This window comes from Macaca nemestrina, chromosome 12 (assembly GCF_043159975.1).
Source record: "Macaca nemestrina isolate mMacNem1 chromosome 12, mMacNem.hap1, whole genome shotgun sequence".
Lineage (NCBI taxonomy): Eukaryota > Metazoa > Chordata > Mammalia > Primates > Cercopithecidae > Macaca > Macaca nemestrina.
In genome coordinates, this window is record NC_092136.1 from 18380131 (window position 1) to 18403900 (window position 23770).

The 23770-nt window shown below is 50.9% G+C and overlaps 2 protein-coding genes across 10 annotated transcripts in view; one reads left to right on the forward strand and one right to left on the reverse strand.

Moving 5' to 3' along the window:
• LOC105471680 (nuclear receptor subfamily 1 group H member 3) lies at nucleotides 1-19980 on the reverse strand. Of its 9 annotated transcripts, XM_071074722.1 has the most exons (11): nucleotides 11956-11993; nucleotides 11600-11733; nucleotides 10419-10498; nucleotides 9714-9907; nucleotides 9014-9138; nucleotides 8281-8489; nucleotides 8004-8183; nucleotides 7712-7811; nucleotides 804-917; nucleotides 488-582; nucleotides 1-293 (listed from the first exon to the last, which is right to left on the reverse strand). In XM_071074722.1, the coding sequence occupies exons 1-11, from the start codon at nucleotides 11967-11969 to the stop codon at nucleotides 147-149; spliced, it is 1392 nt and encodes a 463-aa protein (XP_070930823.1). In that variant the 5' UTR covers nucleotides 11970-11993; the 3' UTR covers nucleotides 1-146. The 9 variants fall into 9 exon arrangements, with proteins under 9 accessions (XP_070930823.1, XP_011722647.1, XP_070930821.1 ...); XM_011724345.2 differs by having other exon boundaries at nucleotides 7712-8183; nucleotides 9014-9280; nucleotides 9714-9902; nucleotides 11993-12076; XM_071074720.1 differs by having other exon boundaries at nucleotides 7712-8183.
• The window catches only part of LOC105471681 (acid phosphatase 2, lysosomal), a 9780-nt gene continuing 5942 nt past the window's right edge, over nucleotides 19933-23770 (forward strand). The window contains exons 1-6 of the mRNA XM_011724359.3: nucleotides 19933-20093; nucleotides 20633-20728; nucleotides 21040-21126; nucleotides 23046-23198; nucleotides 23308-23406; nucleotides 23486-23575. Of these exons, the coding sequence (XP_011722661.1) occupies nucleotides 19980-20093; nucleotides 20633-20728; nucleotides 21040-21126; nucleotides 23046-23198; nucleotides 23308-23406; nucleotides 23486-23575 (639 nt within the window). The 5' untranslated portion in view covers nucleotides 19933-19979. The remainder of the gene's footprint in view (nucleotides 20094-20632; nucleotides 20729-21039; nucleotides 21127-23045; nucleotides 23199-23307; nucleotides 23407-23485; nucleotides 23576-23770) is intronic.

Below are 23770 nucleotides of genomic sequence, written 5' to 3' on the forward strand. Positions count from 1 at the left end.
CTCTTTGACTCTCTTTTAATGCCACGGGTGGATCTCCTTGCCCAGCTCCTAGGAATGTTTGCCCGTCTCAGTCTGTTCCACTTCTAGGAGGCAGCCACCAGGCCTCAGCCATCCGGCCCAGAAAACAAAATATGAGGAAAGAACAGTCATTCGTGCACATCCCAGATCTCAGAGAGCAGCGGTGGGAGCTTTTTGTCCTGCAGACGCAGTGCAAACACTTGCTCTGAGTGGACGCTGCTCAGGGTCCGGAGGCTCACCAGTTTCATTAGCATCCGTGGGAACATCAGTCGGTCCTGGGGAAAGGAGAGAGACAAGAACAGCTTTTGCCTGTCTGCAGGGAAGCGGGGCAAGGGTAGGGGAGTTGTGGGAGAGGTGAGTTGTCTGCACACCATGCAGTCAGAGAGAAATTCTTGAAGGGAAAGTAGGTGTATCAGGGAATGGGCCTGTGTGTGGGAAGGAGGAAAAGGGGCACCATGGGGAGACTCACATGGGGATGGTGGATGGAGACGTAGGCATGCAGGGCTTCCACATATGTGTGCTGCAGCCTCTCTACCTGGAGCTGGTCCTGCACATTGGGCCGGTCTATAGGTCACCAAGAGAGTTGAGAAGCAGGTCTGGCCAGGGTCCAGTTCCATACCCCAAGTTGCAACCAAAATATAGAGACATGCTCCAGCCAAGCTCTCTCATCCCTAAATAACAGAGCAAATGCCTCCACCCTCCCAAGCCACCCCCTGATTCCTGTGGGACCTGCAGCCCTCCTTGGTGCAAGTCTCTTGCTGTTTCCCATTGCCCCTCCTCCACACCTGCAGAGAAGATGCTGATGGCAATGAGCAAAGCAAACTCAGCATCATTAAGTTGCAGCTCATTCATGGCCCTGGAGAACTCGAAGATGGGGTTGATGAATTCCACTTGCAGCCCTGGGGAGGAAGAAGGGAGGCTGACACATGCAGCAGGAGCAGCAGGAACTTCCTTCTCTCCTCCAGCGCCTTACCTTAGAGAACTACTAGGAACTCACTAAGAAGTTTACCGGGGCTGGGCACGGTGGCTCACGCCTGTAATCCCAACACTTTGGGAGGCTGAGGCGGGCGGATCACCCGAGGTCAGGAGTTCGAGAAGAGCCTGGCCAACATGGCGAAACCCCATCTCTACTAAAAACACAAAAACTAGCTGGACGTGGTGGCAGGTGCCTGTAATCCCAGCTACTTGGGAGGCTGAGGCAGGAGAATCACTTGAACCTGCGAGGTGGAGGTTGCAGTAAGCCGAGATCGCACTACTGCACTCCAGCCTGGGTGACAGAGGGAGACTCCATTAAAAAAAAAAAAAAAAAAAAAAAAAAGGCTACAGGGCTTTGCTGTGTAACCTTGAGCAAATGTCTTAACCCCTCTAAGCCTCATCTGTGAAATGAGAATCATATCTAAACCCATCTCAGAAAATTGTTGGGATGGTTCAGTGACAAAGTATGCAGAGCACTTAGTGCTGTGTCTGGCACACAAGAGGTGCTGAATTACATGATAATAATTCTGGTATTCTTGTTTTTTTTCTTTGAGACAGGGTCTTGTTTGGTCACCCAGACTGGAGTGCAGTGGCACGATCACAGCTCACTGCAGCCTCGACCTCCCAGGCGCAAGCAATCCTCCCACTTCAGCCTCCCTAGTAGCTGGGACTACCGGTGCATACCACCACACCTAGCTAATTCTTATTTTTTTGTTGTGACAGGATTTCACCATGTTGCCCAGGCCGGTCTCAAACTCCTGGACTCAAGCAATCCACCCGCCTCGCCCTCCCAAAGTGCTGGGATTACAGGTATCAGACACCACTCCCCGCCAATTCTGTTATTAAAATTCTTGAGGGCTCCACATTTCTAGAAATAGAAGCAACTCTTATTTTTGTTTATAAAGAATCCTTTTTCAGCAGGGCATGGCGGTTCACGCCTTTTATCCCAGCACTTTGGGAGGCCGAGGCAGACGGATCACCTGAGGTCAAGAGTTTGAGATCAGCCCGGCTGACATGGCAAAGCCCCATCTCTACTGAAAATACAAAAATTAGCTGGGCATGGTGGTGCACGCCTGTATTTCCAGCTACTTAGGAGGCTGAGGCAGAAGAATTGCTTGAATCTGGGAGGCGGAGGTTGCAGTGAGCCAAGATCACGCCACTGCACTCCAGCCTGGGTGACAGAGAGAAACTCCATCTCAAAAAAAAAAAAAAAAAAAAGAAAGAAAGAAAAGAAAAAGAAAAAGAGCCGGATGTGGTGGCTTATCCCTGTAATCCCAGCACTTCAGGAGGCTGAGGCAGACAGATTGCCTGAGCTCAGGAGTTCGAGATCAGCCTAGGCAACACAGTGAAACTCCATCTCTACTAAAAATACAAAAATTAACTGGGCGTGGTGGCGCACCTATAGTCCCAGCTACGTGGGAGGCTGAAGAGCAGAATTGCTTGAACCTGGGAGGCGGAGCTTACAGTGAGCTGAGATCGTGCTACTTGCACTCCAGCCCGGGCAACAGAAGACTCTGGCTCAAAAAAAATAAAAAAATAAAAAAATAAAAGAATCCTTTTTCAGCAGGGCACAGTGGCTCACACCTGTAATCCCAGCTACTCAAGGAGGATCACTTGAGCCCAGAAGGTCAAGGCTGCATTGAGCCATGATTGATCACACCACTGCATTCAGCCTGGGCGACAGAGTGAGACCCTGTTTTAAAGGAAAAAAAAGCATTGTTTTTCACTGGCATTGGCCTTACTTATTTGAACACTAGAGATACATTTCATGTATCACATCCTAGAGGGAATATTGCAGTATGGGTGAGGATGTGGATTCTGGTGCCAGACTGCCTGGGGTTGAGTCCTGGTTCTACCACTTATAAGGCAATGTGACCTTGTGTAAGTTATGTAACCTCTCTGGGCTTTGGTTTTCCCATCTGTAAAATGGGAATAATAATAGTACCTATCTCATAAATATGTGGTATATATGGTAACTACCACATAAGTGCTTGTAAAATAAATATATATATATATATATATTTTTTTTTTTCTTTTTTTTTGAGATGGAGTCTTACTCTGTCACCAGGCTGGAGTGCAGTAGCATAATCTCAGCTCACTGTAAGCTCTGCCTCCTGGGTTCAAGCGATTCTCCTGACTCAGCCTCTTGAGTACCTGGGAATACAGGTGCACATCACCACGCCCAGCTAATTTTTGTATTTTTAGTAGAGACAGGGTTTCATCATGTTGGCCAGGATGGTCTCGATCTCTTGACCTCGTGATCTGCCTGCCTGGGCCTCCCAAAGTACTGGGATTACAGGCATAAACCACCACGCCCGGCCAATAAATAATCAGTTTTTCATGGAAACAGTCTTCCTGCTGAGAAGACTAAAATGCAACAAACCATGAGTTAAAGTCATGATACCTAGAGAATATGTCTCTCATACACATTGTCAAAGTCTCTGCACCCTACACAGTTCCTCAGGCTTTGTCAGATTTCTTTTAGCAACCATCTGCTACACTTTTCCATTCAAGGCTTCTTGGTGAGTCACTTCCTGTACTTTCACCCTGATGTTTATCAAGTGTTGTGTGTTAGTCCATTTAATGGGCAGGCCCCATTTTCTTTTTCTTTTTTCTTTTCTTTGAGACAGAGTCTTGCTCTGTCACCCAGGCTGGAGTTCAGTGGCACGATCTCGGCTCACTGCAACCTCAGCCTCCTGGGTTCAAGCGATTCTCCTGCCTCAGCCTCCTGGGTAACTGGGACGGGTGCACCACCACGCCTAGCTAATTTTTGTATTTTCAGTAGAGATGGGATTTCGCCCTGTCAGCCAGGCTGGTCTCGAACTCCTGACCTCAGGTGATCCGCCTGCCTAGACCTCCCAAAGTGCTGGGATTTCAGGTGTGAGCCACCACGCCCAGCGGCAAGCCCCATTTTCTAAAGCATTTCTTGGTGAGGTTTTGAGCCCCAAAGTATGGCAAACAGCCCCCTTTATACACAAATTAAGAGGAGGTTCTATAGTTGGCTAATGTACCTGTGAGGGTCTGCTGATGCCCATGGAATGAACACCTCAAATGTGCTCAGTCCATGTCACCAGTCATCTACTGCATGCAGTAAATAGTAGTGGATAGAGAGAGGAGGAGATGTGACAAACAGAGCTCCAGTTCCTTCTCCCCAAGACCTCACTCACGAAATGAAAAATGAAAGGCAAGCATGATTACTTCAAAACTGCTTGTATAAATAAATCTATAAGGGCCGGGCGCGGTGGCTCACACCTGTAATCCCAGCACTTTGGGAGGCCGAGGCGAGCAGATCACCTGAGGTCGGGAGTTTGAGACCAGCGTGACCAACATGGAGAAACCTCATCTCTACTAAAAATACAGAATTAGCCAGGCGTGGTGGCACATGCCTGTAATCCCAGCTACTCGGGGGGCTAAGGCAGGAGAATCGCTTGAACCTGGGAGGCAGAGGTTGCAGTGAGCCGAGATTGTGCCATTGCACTCCCGCCTGGGCAACAAGAGTGAAACTCCTTCTCAAAAAAAATAAATAAAATAAAATAAGTAAATAAATAAATCTACAAATAGGTGCAGATTCAGATAGCACGAGTCTACGAGTGCCAAACTAATACAGAGATCTTACAACTGGGCAGGGGGCCGGGTGCCGTGGCTCAAGCCTGTAATCCCAGCACTTTGGGAGGCCGGGACGGGCGGATCACGAGGTCAGGAGATCGAGACCATCCTGGCGAACATGGTGAAACCCCGTCTCTACTAAAAATACAAAAAAAAATTAGCCGGGCGCGGTGGCGGGCGCCTGTAGTCCCAGCTACTCGGGAGCCTGAGGCAGGAGAATGGCGTGAACCCGGGAGGCGGAGCTTGCAGTGAGCTGAGATCCGGCCACTGCACTCCAGCCTGGGTGACAGAGCAAGACTCCGTCTCAAAAAAAAAAAAAAAAAAAAAAAAAAAAAAAAAGAACTGGGCAGGGTTCCACAAGGAGGATATTCTGAAGGAGGGGAGAGCCATGGTTAAGAAGGTCTGAGATAATAACCATCGAGGAAAAAATGGTTTGGAAGAGGGGGCAGGGCTGGGCTTTAAAGCTGGGTAAAGTCATTAAATCACCCCATTAGGTGCCAACACATCCGGGCAGCACACCGGGCACTATAGAAGGCAAAAGGTGCCAACATAGCCCTATTATGCCCTACAGTGAAGGGTGGCCTTCCTAGAAAGCTCATTGGGTGGGCCTGTGTTGGGAGAGCAAGAGGCACGTGAGCTGACCTGAGTTGTCAGAAACCAGGGAAGGCTTGATGACTGGCCTGGCCACAGATCTACCAGCCCTGAGAATGGAGTCAGGGCATCAGCCATATTTTAGAGCCCCACTCATCCAGTTGTTAAGCTACTTGGTTTCCTGCTGAAGCTCAATTCCACTCCCTCCAAAAGTCCCTCAGCCTCCCGTCCTTTCCCAGGCCAGTTTTCATGACACAAACATGACCAATAGTTGAATATGAAGAAACCCCTTCTGCGTAGCTCCCAAGCGAGAATCAGCTAGAGAGCCGCAGTATGAAGTAATTTTTGGAGAAAATACTTCAGATATAGGATGGGGATGGAAACATTCGCTCTTATTGTACATCCCCTCTGGGCATGTTTGCCATGCCATGGTTCCAGTTCATCAGAAAGTGTAATTGAAAAAGAGTAGGGGAGGGGCCTGGTGTGGTGGCTCATGGCTGTAATCCCAGGACTTTGGGAGGCCGAGGCGGGTGGACTGCCTGAGCTCAGGAGTTCAAGACCAGCCTGGGCAACACAGTGAAACCCTGTCTCTACTAAAAATACAAAAGTTAGCTGAGCGTAGTGGTGCACGCCTGTAGTTCCAGCTACTCGGGAGGCTGAGGCGGGGGAGTCGCTTGAACCCGGGAGATGGAAGTTGCAGTGAGCCAAGATCGTGCCACTGCACTCCAGCTTGGCAACAGAGTGAGACTCTATCTCAAAAAAAAAAAAAAAAAAAAGCCGGGCGCGGTGGCTCACGCCTGTAATCCCAGCACTTTGGGAGGCCGAGGCGGGCGGATCACAAGGTCAGGAGATCGAGACCACGGTGAAACCCCGTCTCTACTAAAAATACAAAAAATTAGCCGGGCGCGGTTGTGGGCGCCTGTAGTCCCAGCTACTCGGGAGGCTGAGGCAGGAGAATGGCGTGAACCCGGGAGGCGGAGCTTGCAGTGAGCTGAGATCTGGCCACTGCACTCCAGCCTGGGCGACAGAGCAAGACTCCGTCTCAAAAAAAAAAAAAAAAAAAAAAAAGAGTAGGGGAGGCTGGGTGTGGTGGCTCACACCTGTAATCCCAGCACTTTGGGAGGCCGAGGTGGGTGGATCCTTTGAGCTCAGGAGTTTGAGACCATTTCGAGACCAGCCTGGGCAACATGGCGAAACTCAGTCTCTACAAAAAAATATAAAAATTAGCCTGGCATGGTGATGCATGCCTGTAGTCCCACCTACTTGGGGGGCTGAGGCAGGAGAATTACTGGAACCCAGGTGGTTGAGGCTGCAGTGAGCCACGTTCATGCCACTGCACTTTAGCCTGCGTGACAGAGCAAGAACTTATCTCAAAAAAAAAAAAAAAAAAAAGAGTAGGGGAAATCAGCCCCCATGATCCCCAAAGAGCACATGTGAGGAAGATTAGTTCACTTCCTGTGCCTCCCTGTTTCTCCTCCAAGGTGCCATTCCATATATCTCTCAGGTTCCTTGGAATACATTTTGAAAACCACTGACCTAAAGCAACAGAGGACAGGGGTCTATCTGGAGCAGCTGAGAGAAGCCTATCAGCATTCCAATTTTCCATCTTTAAAAAATAAGGGGAGCCTTCCCTTACTAGTCACTCAAACGTTGGGCCTGTGGCTCTGTAGTCACTATGGGCCTATGACAAAAAGAACCAGTCCTGGCCAGGTTCAGTTGCTCACGCCTGTAATCCCAGCATTTTGGGAGGCTGAGGTGTGTGGATCACTTAAGGTCAGGAGTTCAAGACCAGCCTGGTCAACATGGTAAAACCCTGTCTCTACTAAAAATACAAAAATTAGCTGGGTGTGGTGGTGCACCTCATCCCAGCTACTCAAGAAGCTGAGGCAGGAGAATTGCTTGAAGGCAGGAGAATTGCTTGAACCCGGGAGGCAGAAGTTGTAGTGAGCCAAGATCACACCACTGCACTCCTGCTTGGGCGACAGAGCAAACTCTGTCTTTAAAAAAAAAAAAAAAGAAAAGAAACAAAAAAAGAAACAGTCCTTGGCGAGGCATGGTGGGTGGCTCACGCCTGTAATCCCAGCACTTTGGGAGTCCAAGGCAGGCGGATCACTTGAGGCCAGGAGTTTGGGACCAGCCTGGGCAACATAGTGAGACTCCATCTCAATTTTTTGTTGTTGTTGCCCAGGCTGTAGTGCAATGGTGTGATCTCAGCTCACTGTAACCTCCGTCTCCCGGATTCAAGCGATTCTCCTGCCTCAGTCTTCCGAGTAGCTGGGACTACAGGCGCGTGCCACCATGCCTGACTAATTTTTTGTATTTTTAGTAGAGACAGGGTTTCACCGTGTTAGCCAGGATGGTCTTGATCTACTGACCCTGTGATCTGCCCACCTCGGCCTCCCAAAGTGCTGGGATTACAGGCATGAGCCACCACGCCTGGCCCTCAATTTTTAAAAATAAAAAATAAAAAAAGAAGCATTTGTCCATCCAGCCCCAATCCCTGTGTGATCTCAGTTCTCACCTGCTTTGGCAAAGTCTTCCCGGTTATAACTGAAATCCTTGAGGAAGGTGATACTCTCACTCCCAGGGTTGTACCTCCGAGATGTCTCCAGAAGCATCACCTGCACACAAGCAGCAGACCTCAAACGGGGACTAGGAAGGTTGGTCTTGGAGCATAGCCCCTTCCAGGGAGGCCGATTCCCCTCATCCCTGCTTCCCAGCAGATTTGGTTCTCCCAGCTCGATGTCTGGAGGCCCCTCCCACAGACAATCCCATTCTGCTTCTCCCTTCATCCCTTGCCCTTCTCCAGCCACCTCGATCGCAGAGGTCTTCAGCAGGGCAATCTGGTCCTCCCGGCTGAGCTGCAGGAAGCCGGGTAGCTGTTTAGCAAAGTCAACTATCTCCTGCACAGAGACGATGGCCAGCTCAGTGAAGTGGGCAAAGCGCTGCTGACGGGCCTCCCGGCTATGGGGATCTGGTGCCATGGGCCAAGGCTACCCAGGAGGGAAAAGGCAAAGCGCTTTGAGTCGGACATCAAGAAGCCCACTGGTGATCTGGGTGCAGCCGCCTCTCCCCAGGTGTGTCAAGTACCGTGACTCGAAGCCGGTCAGAAAAGGAGCGCCGGTTACACTGTTGCTGGGCAGCGACCAGCTTCTCGATCATGCCCAATTGCTCCGGGCTGAGCTGGGGCAGGATTTGAGGGGGTGAGGAAGCCCTGGGGGGCAGGGATATGGCATGAGCCTGTTCCTCCTCTTGCCGCTTCAGTTTCTTCAGACGGATCTGTTCTTCTGACAGGACACCTAAGGACAGGACCAAATATGAGGAGACAGGAAGCAAGGATGGGGCAAAAGGGGCAGTTTGGGGCTCCAGAAAAACAGACAGCACTCGGTAAACGCAAGAAGTTTTTTTTTTTTTTGAAACAGAGTCTCACACTTGTCCAGTCTGGAGTGCAGTGGTGCGATCGCAGCTCACCGCAACGTCCGCCTCCCGGGTTCAAGTGATTCTCCTGCCTCACCCTCCTGAGTAGCTGGGATTACAGGCGCTCACCACCACACCCGGCTAATTTTTGTATTTTTAGTAGAGACAGGGTTTCACTACGTTGGCCAGGCAGGTGTCAGACTTCTGACCTCAGGTGATCTGCCTGCTTCAGCCTCCCAAAGTGCTGGGATTACAGGCATGAGCCACCGCGCCCGGTCAAGAAATATATTTTAATCCATACTTAGGGATCAGTTGGCCCCTACAAGTTCAGGCACCTGTCCTGGGTCACACCCTGGCCCCCTCTTTTCCCCTCAGCCTCTTCCCCCCCCCAGCCCCAGAAACTCACACTCCTCCCGCATGCCAGCCTGGCGGCACTTGCGAAGCCGACACTCCTGGCACTTGCGACGCATGTAGGTGTCCATGGGGCAGTGGCCGCCACTGTGGCAGACGTAGCGCGCTCCCTTGATGACACTGCGGCGGAAGAATCCCTTGCAACCCTCGCAGCTCAGAACATTGTAGTGGAAGCCGGAGGCCTTGTCCCCACAAACGCTGCATAGCTCATTCCCCAGCATTTTGGGGGCTGGCCCCTTTTTCCGCTTTTGTGGACGGATCTCTGGTTACAGGAAAGTGTTTCAATGCTCTCCCCCAAGGAAAAAAGTTCATGTTCTCCCTGACTCAGTCACTGCCCTGGGCACTCAGTGACCTTCATTCCCTTCATTATACAAACTCCAGTCTCTCTTTTATGAGAAGAGTAGCCCTCATTGGCCAAGTGCCATTATGTTCTAGGTACTGTATGAGCTTTTCATATGCACTGATCCTTATGACAAACATAATTTTTTTCCATTTTATAAACAAGGAAATTGAGGCTCAGGAAGGCCTAAAGTAGAGACAGAATTCACACTTAGATCAGTCAGATTTAGTTAGCTCTAAAGCCTTTGGACTTAACCATGAGATTACATATAAAGTAAAAACCCCCAAGGAACCTCTTCCAGATCCAGGACCTGGAATCTGGACCCCTACCTCCTCCAAACCCAGAAGCTCCTCACCTGTGGGTTCTGAAGGTGGCTCTGCCCTGGTGAGCAGGACTGTGGGCTCTGCAGCCTCCAGCCCCACCCCTGCAGTGCCTGTGGCAGAGTGGGGCATCCTGGCTTCCTCTCTGAGGATGCGGCTGTTGCCTCCCTGGGTCTGGCTGCTTGCATCCTGTGCACCTGGCTTCCACAGCTCCGCTGCAGAGTCTGAGCTCCAAAGGAGAGGCACATGGGGGTCTCAGGCTCCATCCCCGCTCCATAGCCCAGTGTCCTAGCTGGGAAACTGAAAACTTATCCCCACCCTTAGAGGGCAGCAAAGTCCCAGCTCAGGCTTTGGGACCCTAGCGTCTGTGTGGGCTCTAGCTAGGACTAGTCACTTGTAGTTTCTTACATCTCAAGACCTTAAATGAAGATGTTAACCCTCGTCTCTTTGGGGGGCTGGAGTGTATGCATTTCAGAGATCAGATAAAACTCTTCAAAGCCAGAGGAGGGTAAGCACTCAGCTGACCAACTCTTTAGCAGCAAACCCAGATTGGGGAGGACTGGGCGGGAGCCTGCAAGGGCCAGGCACTGGAACCGGGGGAGAGGCAACCACGACTAAGAATGAATCTGGACTGCTCTCTGGAGGAGGGAAGAAGGCAGGTAATGAAGCAGACTGATTCCTACGGGGAGGCGAGGAGCCTGCGGTCTGGGCTCAGGGGAGAGGGCTGGAATGAAGCTTACCAGGAGGAATGTCAGGCACAGGGGCCCCCAGCCACACGGACATCTCTTCCTGGAGCCCTGGTCATTACCAAGGCACTGTCCTGCAGGAAGGACTCAGGTTATACTCTTCTAGAACTGGCCTCCTTTCTGGCTTCAGCTCCCTTCTCCACCTGATCCTCCCTTTTATCAATACCAACAATATCAGCTAATATTTACTTGCCATATATTAGCCTGTACTAAGGCTTTATTATATTACTATTATGTTTTTTAGAGACAGGTTCTCCCTATGTTGCCCAGGCTAGTCTAGGAACTCCTAGGCTCAAGGGATCCTCCCACCTGGGCCTCCCAAAGTGCGGGGATTATTGGAGTGAGCCACTGCGCCCAGCCTATTATAAGGCTTTATGTGCTTTCCTCATTGTATCCCTCTGAGGTCAAGACTAGTCTTTTTTTTTTTTTTTTTTTTTTTTTTTTGAGATAGGGTCTCTTTATGTTGCTCAGGCTGGAACTCAGTGCTATTCACAGGTGCAATAATAGGACACTATCGCCTCAAACTACTGGGCTCAGTCAATCAACTTTCAGCTTCCTGAGTACCTGAGATTATAGGCACATGCTATTGCTCCCAGCTCAGGACTATTCTTAACCTCATTTTACAGATAAGCAAACTGAGGTTCAAAGAGATTAAGTAACTATGGTCACACAGTTAGGCGGCGGTAGAATCAAGACTCCAACCCTCGTCTGACTCCAAAGTCTGAGCTCCCAGTCACTGTACCAGCCTTTCTCCCTCAAAGTCCCCTCCAAACCAGCGGGGAATGTTTGGGTACATCTGCCCTGCTTCTCTCGGGCCCCTTCCCCCTCCAACATTGAGGACAGCCAAAGTTGAGCAGGACCAGGAGACGGGATCGAAGCTCGCTCCACTCAGTGAAACACGCTGCTTATTAGAGAACCTTGCTCATGCCACTCTCCAGGGTCCCAGCACAAATCTCTTATCTCCAAGAATCTCCCCAATTCACATAGAGGACCTCCTCCCCCGAATCCCTCATGAGTTATTCTGGGACCCAGAGTCCTGTTCCTTTCCCAAGCTTCCATCACCATCACCCCTCACTTCTCCCCAGAAACCCCCTTCTAAGATCCTTAGGACATTCGCCAACCCCACCCCAGATACACACACAGAGCCCCAGGCCACTGCTAAGGAGCAGACCCACCGAATCCCCAGGCCACCAGACTTCCTGGGTGGGCAGTCTCTGGAGCCCCCTTGCTGGGAGAAGAGGATGGTGCAGTTCCCTGTCCAGAGGTCTCGGTGGCCAGCCGGTGAGCTGGAGCTGAGCACAAGCAGGACCTGGAGCCCCAGGGAAGTAGCAATTTGGGGAAAGGCTAGGGGAGGGACTGCCGAGGGGTCAGGCCACCCCTCCTTCCTGCCTGACGACCGCAGCCCTCCCCTCCTCACCCCCGCCCACAGGGCAGCTTCTCCACCAGGCTGGCTCCTCCCCAGCCGGCCACCCCCTCTCCCGCCACTCCCACCCCCTACTCCCGGTCAAAACAGTGGCATTTCGCTGCAGACCTGCCAAGTTCCATGTCTCTCCCCTTCCTCTCCTTACCCAGCGCTCTTAGCAGCTCTTGCAAAAGGACTGCCTCCCAGGAACCCCTACCCCAATCCCAGCAGCCTCCAGAGTCGGTGTTCCCTCCCTTCCATAGGCACCTCTCGGAGCAAAGGTCCCAGCAGGGCCCAGAATTGCGACACTGAGCCCCAGCCTGCTTTCCCAGCCTCCCTCCTCCTCCCTTGCCTCTGGGAAGAGGCCAAGAAGCTCTCCCCACTAGCCCTAGGCTTCAGCCAAGCTGGTAGAAATCCAGGGGTGCAGAGAGGCAGGTGCTGGGCCTTCCAGGGAGTTTCTGAAAGTGGGTGCCCTGCGGGGGCCACAGATAAGAGAGGAGGCCAGGAGAGCCTTTGGTAGGAAATCTGCTATGAGCAATGGCAGGCCTGGGATAGGGGTGGGGGGGTGGCAGAAGGCAGGCAGGCAACTCGGGTGGCAGCCCAGGATGGACCTGGGAAGGTATGAAGGTTGCCTCATCTGGGGAACATCCCTATCTGAAGTGATGGCAGGCTCCAACCAGCAGCTACTGAGACTATAGCCATTCTTCCCACTCTGTTGCCTGGGGCATGAAATCCATCCTGGAAAGTAGACATCATATTTTATTGATTTCATTTTCCCCAAAACCCCTGAAACAGGGCTGGCATAGAGGAGGCAACAGAGTAGGTACTGTGTTCCTATTTGTTGAATGAATAACAAGAAAAATATTATTCTCATCTATCCCCTACTTGTTAGCCCTAGTCAATTTTTTTTTATTATTCCTTTTTTTTTCTTTTTTGAGGTGGGGTCTCACTACGTTGCCCAGACTGGTTTCATACTCCTGGGCTCAAGCCATCCTCCCACCTCAGCCTTCCAAAGTGCTAGCATTACAGGCACGCACTCACAACTGCTGTAGTCAGTTTCAACTCAGCATGTTGATTTAGTGTTCAGACTCTGGGCTCAGATTTTGGGTTCAAATCCTAAACTTCTTAGTACCTATGTGATCTTGATTGAGCAAGTTACTTAATGTCTCTGAATCTTTGTTTCCCTATCTTTAAAATAGGAATATTCGAGCCAGCAATGGTATGTTGAAAAATAAATAGGCTGGGCATGGTGGCTCATACCTGTAATCTCAGCACTTTGGGAGGCCTAGGCAGGTGGATCACTTGAGGTCAGGAGTTCGAGACTAGCCTGGCCAACATGGTGAAACCCCGCCTCTACTAAAAATACAAAAGTTAGCCAGGCATGGTGGTACGGATCTGTAATCCCAGCTACTCGGGAGGCTGAGGCAGGAGAATCACTTGAACCTGGGAGGTTGCAGTGAGCCAAGATTGTGCCACTGCACTCCAGCCTGGGCGACAGAGCGAGACTCCGTCTCAAAAAAAAAAAAAAGAAAAAGAAAAAGAAAGAAAAAAAGAAAGAAAACATAGGGATAGTAGTCATTTTTACCACACAAGGTTGTTGTGAGATTGAAACTACAGATCACGCTGGGTGCAGTGGCTCATGCCTATAATCCCAGCAGTTTGGGAGGCCCAGGCAGACGGATCACGTGAGGTCAGGAGTTCCAGACCAGCCTGGCCAACCTGGTGAAACCCCATCGCTACTAAAAATACAAAAAATTAGCCAGGTGTGGTGGCACATGCCTATAATCCCAGCTGCTCGGGAGGCTGAGGCAGGAGAATGGCTCCAACCTGGGAGACGGAGGTTGCCATGACCCGAGATCACGTCATTGCCCTCCAGCCTGGGCAACAAGAGCAAAACTCCATAAAAAAAAAAAAAAAAAAAAAGGAAGGAAGGATGGAGGGAAGGAAGGAAGGAGGGAGGGACTACAGATTGTATCACAACGTGTGGCACACAGTAAGTGTTCGAGAAATGGCACGAGTTGTCATCACCCTCCCAGTTCTTTCAGTTGTGGGTGTTCCCATTGCCTTAACTCAGTGGATTTTGAACTTTGTACTTGTTTCCATACACAGCACAAACCCTTCACTATCTTTTCTGGTCCTTAGAGCAGCCCTGGGAGGAAAGTAGAGTAAGTAACCTGAGCTCCATTTGACAGAGAACACTGAAACTCATGTGAGGGCCTTTTCCAAGACCACACAGTTAGTGGCCCGGCTGGGATCAGAACCCAGATGTCCTCACTCCAGTCCCTTTGCTGTGTCAGAGTCCAGGGCAATCTTGTCTTGTTGCATCTCGGGCCAGTGAAGTGCTGGAATGGAAGCAGCCAGGGCTGGTGGGCTACAGGGGAGAGGCTGAGAACCCTGCAGATGCTCCAGTCCAGATGTGGGAGGCGAGGAGCTGAGGTTACTGCTGGTCATTCACCCCCTGCCCCATTCCCAGTTTCCTGCTCACGGGCTCTTCCTGTTTTGCTATGAACTCCAGTTCCCATGGGCCCCACATTAAAGCACAGAAGGACGGGGGCCAGGGCAGGCAGCCAAAGAGACTAAAACAGATGAACAGGGCACCAGGGAAAAGAACAGAGGAAACAGCGAAAGAGTGGACGGGGGTGTGGATGGGACAGAAGGGACCAGATGAGGAAAAGTTGAAGGCTGAGGCAGAAGAGGAGCCTGGTTGAAAGACGGGAGGAAGCACAGGGTGGGACATGGGGAACAGGCGGGGGCTGGGGAGCAAAGTGTGAGAAGACAGCAGGCTGGGTGCTGTTGCAAAATCTGCCCATGTATTCATTTTCACATTTCAGAAAAGCCCCTGTGACACCCCCATCTCAGACTTCTGCCTGCAGCTCTTGCTCTTGTTCCCCCTCATCACAAGGTTGTCCCCTCCCAAGGCCCCCACCCGGTCTGGGTATCTCTGAGTCACAAGCACAAGGCTCTCCATTCCTCTCGCATGTGTTCCCTCTCTGATTTTCACAAGGCCCCAGCTGTCCTGGAAAAGCAGAAACCAGGGACTCTAGTCACTGAGAGACTGGCACTATTCTGTCCCAGCACCCACATCACCAGTCCAGCTCCCTCCTCTACCTCCCTGCTCCCAGAAGCTCCAGCCCAGCAGGGCAGTCAGAGATGTCTCTGAGATGCCTGGTTTCAAGAAACTCAGGAATCAATGGTCTGGGGCCTGGTACCCTATCTTCTGCGAGCTGGGAGAGGTCTCTTTCATCCACTTTGTTCTTCAACTCCTTCTCCTGACACCTAGTCTCCCCACAGGTGGCTTCCCAGGACCCAGGACCACACACAAGCCCCATCTGGATGGGGGGTGCCAGGCTAGGGCCAACTGCTGAAAAAGTAGGTTGGGGACCAACTCCCCCATGCCAGGGAGTTGGCCTCAGCCTCATCTCCTGTTTAGAAGAAATTATAACCAGGACTTCAACTGCCAGAGCTGTCCTACCAGGTTACAGCTCAGAAACCCCAACCGTCATCCCTACAAAGAGGGAAAAGGAGAGGAAAGTGGGAGAAGACCAAAACCTGTTGGCAGTATTTCCACGGAGTTTCTGGAGACCAACCACTGAGACTTGCTTCAAGCCAGGGCAAGCAGTGAAGTGATCAGCGGCCGGAATCACATTCCCACTTTGCCGGCCCCACCCCTGTGCCACAGTCCCACCAGCTTGCAGTTGTTAGGTCCAAAGTCGCCAGTCCTATGGGCCTCTTCTTTGTTTCCTTGGCTCCTGCAGGAGGCAATGTCCCTGGGAACACACTCGGGGATCTACCAAGTCACATATCTGGTCCTCCAGAACCTCCACAGATTTCTTCTCACAGCAAGGAGAAACTTGAAGCAGAAACAGGAGCATTCACCAGCCACGGTCACAGGTACTACTGGCTAACTCCCCTGAAAAGTACTCATTCCAATGAAGCAGGCTGCAGGGTAAGGTCTGCAGGGATGGGCAAGGGCAACTGCTTCTTGTTCCCTCCTTCACCGTTCTGGAAGGGTGGAAAGTGTGGGGATCATCTTGCAGACCACTGCGTATCTACTCAAGTGACTTCTGCCCAACCTTCCAATCACAACATAGAGAATAATCCAGAAACCTGGATTCCCAGACCTGAGTTCAGAGATGATACAGAAGGCAGAAAGGAAAGATGTAACATTGATTTCATGCCTACTACATACATTTATCTTTACATGCATTATTTCATTTATTCTCACAGTAAACTCTAGGAGATAGTTGCTAGCAAGGGGCAAATATCAAATTTGAATACAGGGATAAGACTGGGTGCGGTGGCTCACACTTGTAATCCTAGCGCTTTGGGAGGCCAAGAAGGGCAGATCGCTTGAGTCCAGGAGTTTGAGACTAGCCTAGGCAACATGGTGAAACCTCACCTTTACAGAAAAACACACACACACAAATTAGCCAGGCGTGATGGCATCTGCCTGTAGTCCCAGCTACTTGGGGAGCTGAGGTAGGAGGACTGTTGGAGCCCAGGAGATTGAGGCTGCAATGAGCCATGATTGTACCACTGCACTCCAGCCTGGGTGACAGAGGGAGACCGTCTCAAAAAAAAAAAAAAAAAAAAAAAAAAAAAAAAAAAAAAACAAGTTTAGCTGATTCAAAAGTTTGAGCTCAAGCTTAAACAAACAAAAATCACAAACATACTCCATTATATAAAACTGGGCTGGGGCCGGGCACGGTGGCTCACACCTGTAATCCCAGCAGTTTGGGAGGCCGAGGCGGGCAGATCACGAGGTCAGGAGATTGAGACCATCCTGGCTAACACGGTGAAACCCCCTCTCTACTAAAAATACAAAAAAATTAGCCAGGCGTGGTGGCGGGTGCCTGTAATCCCAGCTACTCGGGAGGCTGAGGCAGGAGAATCACTTGAATCTGGGAGGTGGAGGTTGCCATGAGCTGAGATGGCGCCATTGCACTCCAGCCTGGGCCACAAGAGCAAAACTCCATCTCAAAACAAAAAAACAAACAACAACAAAAAACTGCCTCTTCAGATGGAAAAAAATGGCGAACATACCTGGATTTAGGTTTGCTTCTGCCAACACAGAATAAGGTAGTGGTTCCTGTCCTCACCTTCAGAGATTCTGATTTATTTGATCTGGTATAGGCCCACATATCCATCTATCTCACCATCTACATGTGTGTGGTATTTTTGTTTTTTGTTGTTGTTTTTTTGCATCTGTAGTTAGGAACCAAAGTGTAAGGACCACAGAATCATCTGGCAGAAAATGCAAAAGCTGGGGGCAAAGGAAGAAGAAACTAGGGCTCAGCTCCAGGCTCTACTGTCTACTTGTGCTGTAACCCCCATCCTTCCTGGAATAGTTTCTCCCTATAAAAACTGAAATAATATCTGCCTCATCAATCCCTCCCACGTGGGATACTTGCACGCACAAAGAATACAGACATATTTGAGCAAGTGGGAAGAAAAGCAAAAGCTGAATTTGAGAGATTGCTGAAATTTGGTGAGCCAAAGATTTACACTCTGAAAGTACAATGGCTAGTTTGCAAGGAGAGTAAGAGGCCCATTAAAACAAAACACTCAACCCCTTTCCCCGCCACTAATATGCAGCATTCTGCCAATTACCCAAGCCTCCTTTCTTTATTTTTTTTGAGACAGAGTCTCGCTCTGTTGCCCAGGCTGGAGTGAAGTGGCACAATCTTGGCTCACTGCAGCCTCTGCCTCCTGGGTTCAAGCAATTCTCCTGTCTCAGCCTCCCGGGTAGCTGGGATTACAGGCGTGCTCCACCACGTCCGGCTAATTTTTGTATTTTTAGTAGAGATGGGGTTTCACCATGGTGGCCAGGCTGGTCTCGAACTCCTGACCTCAGGTGATCTGCCTGCCTTGTCCTCCTAAAGTACTGAGATTACAGGTGCGAGCCATGCCCGGCCTAGGCCCTGTTTAGTCCCACTAATGTGAAAAGGTTTCCTTTGACAGATACCTCTTTATTGAAAGTATTTCGAGATCACCAATTACAGTTTAGTAATGCAGTTTGAGTAGCCTGCAAGAAGCAGCCCATTATAGACTATTTAACTGAGAACCACAAAACTAGACTTTTAATCCATTCTCCTCAACTGTGAGTTTGGGCCAGTCACTTCCTCTCTTTAGGTTTGTTTCCTAAACTGTGAAGTAAGACGACTAGGTTAAATCAGGTATTCAGAAATGCTGATTTATGAAACCTCTAGTAAATGGTCTTTGTGAACCATTTGGGATTATATGCAAAATTCCATGTGCGTGTTTACATGTGTGAACATTTTTCTGGAGGAGAGGTGCAAAATTTTCATGTGATTCAAAAAGCAGCTTGTGATTAAACAAGGTTAAGAACTATTTGGCTACCCAGGCTTCAGCTCTTATTCTATTTGCTTCTCAGCCTCCTCCACAACAACTTTGGAAGCAAAGTTTAAATCCTGAAGTATATATAAATAATTGAATCTGGAGTCCTAGGGCAAAATAAGGACAGCTAATTCTGATCTTTCTTTTCTTTTCTTTTTGTTTTTTTGAGACACAGTCTTGCTCTGCCATCCAGACTGGAATGCAGTCGCACCATGATGGCTCACTTTAGCCTCAACCTCCCAGGCTCAAGGTGATCCTCCCACCTCAGCCTCCTGAGGACCTAGGACCACAGGTGTGTGCCACCACACCCAGCTAATTTTTAAACTTTTTTTTTTTCTGTAGCGATGAGCTCTTCGTAAGCTGCTCAGGCTTGTCTCGAAGATTGCTCAAGCAATCTTCCCACCCTAGCCTCCCAAAGTGCTGGGATTACAAACGTGAGCAACCACACCAAGCCTAATCAGGTTTTTTTTTTGTTGAGACAGAGTCTTGCTTTGTCGCACAGGCTGGAGTGCAGTGGTGTTATCTCGGCTCACTGCAACCTCCACCTTCCGAGTTCAAGCGATTCTCCTGCCTCAGCCTCCTGAGTAGCTGGGATTACAGGAGCACGCCACCACACCCAGCTATTTTTAAATTATTATTATTTTTAGTAGAGATGGGTTTTCGCCACGTTGGCCAGGCTGGTTTCGAACTCCTGACCTCAGGTGATCTGCCTGCCTCGGCCTCTCAAAGTGCTGGGATTACAGGGGAACCACGGTGCCCAGCCCAAGCCTGATCAGTTTTGTTTCCCAAAGATCTGAGATTTGCTTCCAGTAGGCAGATCTGAATCAAAACATCCCCAGGACCTACGATCTGACCTTCTGCAACCGTCATATTAGTCACAAAGTCCTGAGGCCAAACTGGCTGCACCTGAATCCTAATGGTCAATGCCAAGAGGGCCACTGATTCTGTGTAAACCGCATGTACTCCCACTTTATGATATGCGCCTGCCCCTTACCTCAAAATACCTCCCCCCTGGTCTGAAATTCCTCCCCTAGGGATTCAGTGCTTTGGGTTTGGAAAGTCTGAACATCCTGTGCAACACAACTCCTTTGGGAAGAGGCATGACGTCTTGACTCTAATTAACTAAAACTTGGAAGTGGAGGGGAGGGAGGTCAGGGAAAGGACTGGAAGGGAAAGTGAAAGGGCTACTGAAGCTTCGTGCGGGGCAGGAACGGTAGGCTAGACTGGAGGCAACCTCAAGGACACAGGAAATCCAAAGGGTTGTTTATATACTATGCCCTGCACCCCAAGCAAAACGTCTCCTAGAAAACAGGGCCAGGGCTCAATCCACCCCAAAGGCAGGGGCATGGAGAGAAGCGACCTCTGCTTTTCCGTCCCTCGCCTCAACTCTGCACCCGCTCTAGCTATGGGGTCAAGCCCGGAAGCACCCCGGCTGGAGGGGACGCTCGCTTTCCAGGACATGGTCCCGCCCACTGCAAGCGCCACCTTGGTAAGGGATTTCTCCTAGCAGAGGCAAACGCGAACTTAATGCCTTCTTGATCAAGATGAGGTCTTCGAGACCTGTCTGCCTCGCCACGTCGGGCTACATGCCTACGCTCCTCCGCCACAGCCAGGTCGCGACCCCCCTGCACGCATTCCCACCGAGATTGCGCCTTCTCCCCCAACCCCAGCTCGTCCCTAAGTAAGATGGCGGCGAGCGCACTTCCGGCGTGTGTCCTTACGAGTGCGTCCGGGCGGCTGCTTGCAGGTGCCACCCAGCGGGTTCCAGCTTCTTTGCTGCATAGATTACAACGGTGATGGCGGGCAAGCGGTCCGGCTGGAGCCGTGCGGCTCTCCTCCAGCTCCTTCTCGGCGCGAACCTGATGGTGATGCCGCCCACCCAGGCCCGGAGTCTGCGCTTCGTTACCTTGGTAATGAGAAATGGGGTCACCAAAGAGTTCCCTGAAGCTAGAAGGGCAAAGGCCAGCTGGTGGGGGTCGGGGATCTTGGGAAGGAACAGCTGGTTTAGGAGAGGACGACTGGCCTGTGTAGTTGGGAGGCTGGGTTCAGGATTGACGTGGAGCCCTGGGTTATGGGGGTCAGGGTGACCGAATAGGTCGGGGTGAGTCTGCCCTGAGACAGGGAAGTAGTTGAATGGTTAAGACTCATCCCTAAAGAAGCCTTTGGTTGTCTTTTTTCCCCAGTTGTCCCCACCACATATGTTGCTTTCACTTCTCTTTTCCCTTACCACCTGTACCTTGGCTTTGCCTGTGGTCTCCAGTGGCATTGCTTAGCCAAGTTAGAGTGTCTGGAATCTGGAAGAAGTGACTGACTCCTAACTGGGGTCTTTTGCAGCGAGTAGGCTTCCCAAAGGGAATGAGACTTCCTTCCCTAACATGGGGCAAAAGGTAGGCTCTGGGTCCCTATCGAGATGCTTCTGACCTATAGACAAACCATTTTCTTCCCTCAGCTGTACCGCCATGGAGACCGTTCACCAGTGAAGACATATCCCAAGGACCCCTACCAGGAAGAAGAATGGCCCCAGGGGTTTGGTCAATTAACCAAGGTGGGTCAGAAGCCAGCCTTTCCTCAGGATGAGCTGTAGAATGAGTGATGTCTAGAGCAGGCTACAGAACTTGGGGCCTTACTAAACTGCCTTTTCCCATATGGGTGCTGACTTTGACCAGATTTCATAACCTTAACCTCTGTGCCCATGATACTGCCGTGCATGACTGGCCACTTAATGAAAGACTTCTGGGATCAGATTAATTGACTCCAGCAAAGGGTAAACCTGGAAAGCAACAGGGCCTAAACCCCACGGGGCTTGTGAGCCACCCCTTCCCTCTAGACCCTCTTAACTTTTGGGTTTGCCCACAGGAGGGGATGCTACAGCACTGGGAGCTGGGCCAGGCCCTGCGGCAGCGCTATCATGGCTTCCTAAACACCTCTTATCACCGGCAAGAGGTAAGCTTGGGAGCTCCAGAGGCAAGGGGAATGGGGTATGCTGCCCTCATCTTTTGCTCTCAGGGAGCCTAAGGCTGAGGCTGGGCACTTTGGCCTCCTTCTTGTATTTTTGGTTACAACTACAGGAAAAGGCATCTGAGAGCTGTCTGGAACAAAACCCTAGGAGCTGAGTTGCCCCTGCTTGGCTAGGAAGAGGCAAACCTGATTAAGCATCCAAATTCAGCCTTACGGGCGGGCCTGGCAAAGTGGTTTCTGACTCTTTGAAATCACAGGCTTTCCATCCAAGACATTTATTGAGTACCCATTAAAGGCCAAGAACTATGCTAGCACTTTGCATTCAGTGGTGCACCATACAGATATGATCTCTGTCTTCATGGAGCTTAGAATGTTGTGGGGGTATCTGATGATAAACCAGACAGGGCCAAGATGAAAGACAGCGGGGAAGACGCACGTAGATAGGGCTTGTCTTTCCTTGATCAAGATGAGGTCTTCGAGCCCTGTCTGCCACGCCAGGTCACGCTACGTTCCTAGGGCACATCAGGGAGGACTGGCGAGTGTGCCTGCTCCTTGAGTCCTTGCCCTACCCCAGGGATGGGGGAAGCTATTCCTCTGGTTACCACTGTCAGCCTCAGCTGTGTCAAGAGTCCCTAGATATTGTTAATTGTTCCCTTAAGGCCCAGCTCTGTCCTGAGCTTGTCCTTCCCCAGTTTCCTCCTCCCTTTTCATGAGCCACTATCTCTGAATAAGCTCTTCAAAATATTGTTTATTTATTTATTTATTTATTTTGAGATGGAGTCTTGCTGTGTTGCCCAGGCTGGAGTGCAGTGACATGATCTTGGCTCACTGCAACCTCCGTCTCCTGGGTTCAAGCGATTCTCCTGTCTCAGCCTCCCGAGTAGCTGGGATTACAGGTGTATGCCACCATGCCAAGCTAATTTTTGTATTTTTAGTAGAGACAGGATTTAACCATGTTGGCCAGGCTAGTCTCGAACTCCTGAGTTCAGCTGATCTGCCCGCCTCGGCCTCCTAAAGTGCTGGGATTACAGGCATGAGCCACTGTGCCTGGCCTAAAATATATACGTATATTTTAAAGGGGTCTCACTCTGTCACCCAAACTGTAGCACAGTGACTTAATCATAGCTCACTGCAGCCTCAAACTCCTAGGCTCAAGTGATCCTCCTGCCTCAGCCTCCCAAGTAGCTGGTGCCCGCCACACCTGGGTCATTTTTTATAGAGACAGGGTCTCACTATGTTGCCCAGGCTGGTCTCGAGCTCCTGGCCTGAAGCGATCCTCCTGCATTGGCCTCCCAAAGTGCTGGGTTTATAGGCGTGAGACACCAGGCCCAGACCTTTATCTTATTTTTTCTCCCTGGTCTCTAAGGGTCATCACTGGAGCCAGTTTCTGCCCCAAGGACCCTGATCTAGACAAGGAGAGAGGTGTTGTTATGAAACCAGACAGACCAGAGAGCCTTACTGATTGACTCAGCACTTTTGACTGGGAGAAAGGGGTATTCAATTAAGGCCATTCCCACAGGAGTTCTTCACAGAGTGGTGACAACCCCCAGTGGAGTGTTTGGGGGATGGGGAAGGCCAGAGGCCAGAGGGGGGTGAGGGCCAGATGCATGGTAGGTTTACAGTTTGCTGGGTGATCCTCAAGAACAGGTTCTCCCCCGGGGCTCCACTTTGGGGTGACCAGGACTTCCCACCACACACACACACACACACACACACACACACACACACACACACACGCGGCTCCACTTCAGGGTGACCACAACTTCCCCACCACACACGCACGTGCGCAGGCGCACACACACACACGACTCCAGGGTGACCAAAACTTCCCCACCACACGCGCGCGCGCGCACACACACACACACACACACACACACACGTGACTTGTGTTGCTATTTCTGCAGGTTTATGTGCGAAGCACAGACTTTGACCGGACTCTCATGAGTGCTGAGGCCAACCTGGCTGGACTCTTCCCTCCCAACGGGATGCAGCGCTTCAACCCGAACATCTCGTGGCAGCCTATCCCTGTGCACACTGTGCCCATCACTGAGGACAGGGTGAGAGTGGCCAGCCCTTCCCTGGGATGGTGAGGGGACAGCTGTGGCCGTGTGCCTGCTGATGCCAGGCTCCTTTTCCCACTGCCTGTTTCCCTGCTTTGCTCTACAGCTGCTGAAGTTCCCGTTGGGCCCATGTCCCCGTTATGAGCAGCTGCAGAATGAGACCCGGAAGACACCAGAGTATCAGAACGAGAGTTCTCGGAATGCAGTGAGTAGGGGCAGAGGTGGAGGTTGCCACACTGTCTTTTCCCCACAAAAGCACTGAGATCCTGATCCATTTTTCATAGCAATTTCTGGACATGGTGGCCAACGAGACAGGGCTTACAGACCTGACACTGGAGACTGTCTGGAATGTCTATGACACACTCTTCTGTGAGGTGAGCCCACTAGAGTGCCCACTGTGATCACTCTTTTTCCCCTCAGCAGGCCCAGGTCACCAGGACGGTAGAACACAGTGCCTGATACCGTTACGCCCCTGGGGAGGTCCAGGGAGGCTGTGCTTGTGAAACACGGGAACTTCCCTCACGGGTGACAGAGATCCTCAGAGTGGGAAATGGTTTATTAATTGTCAG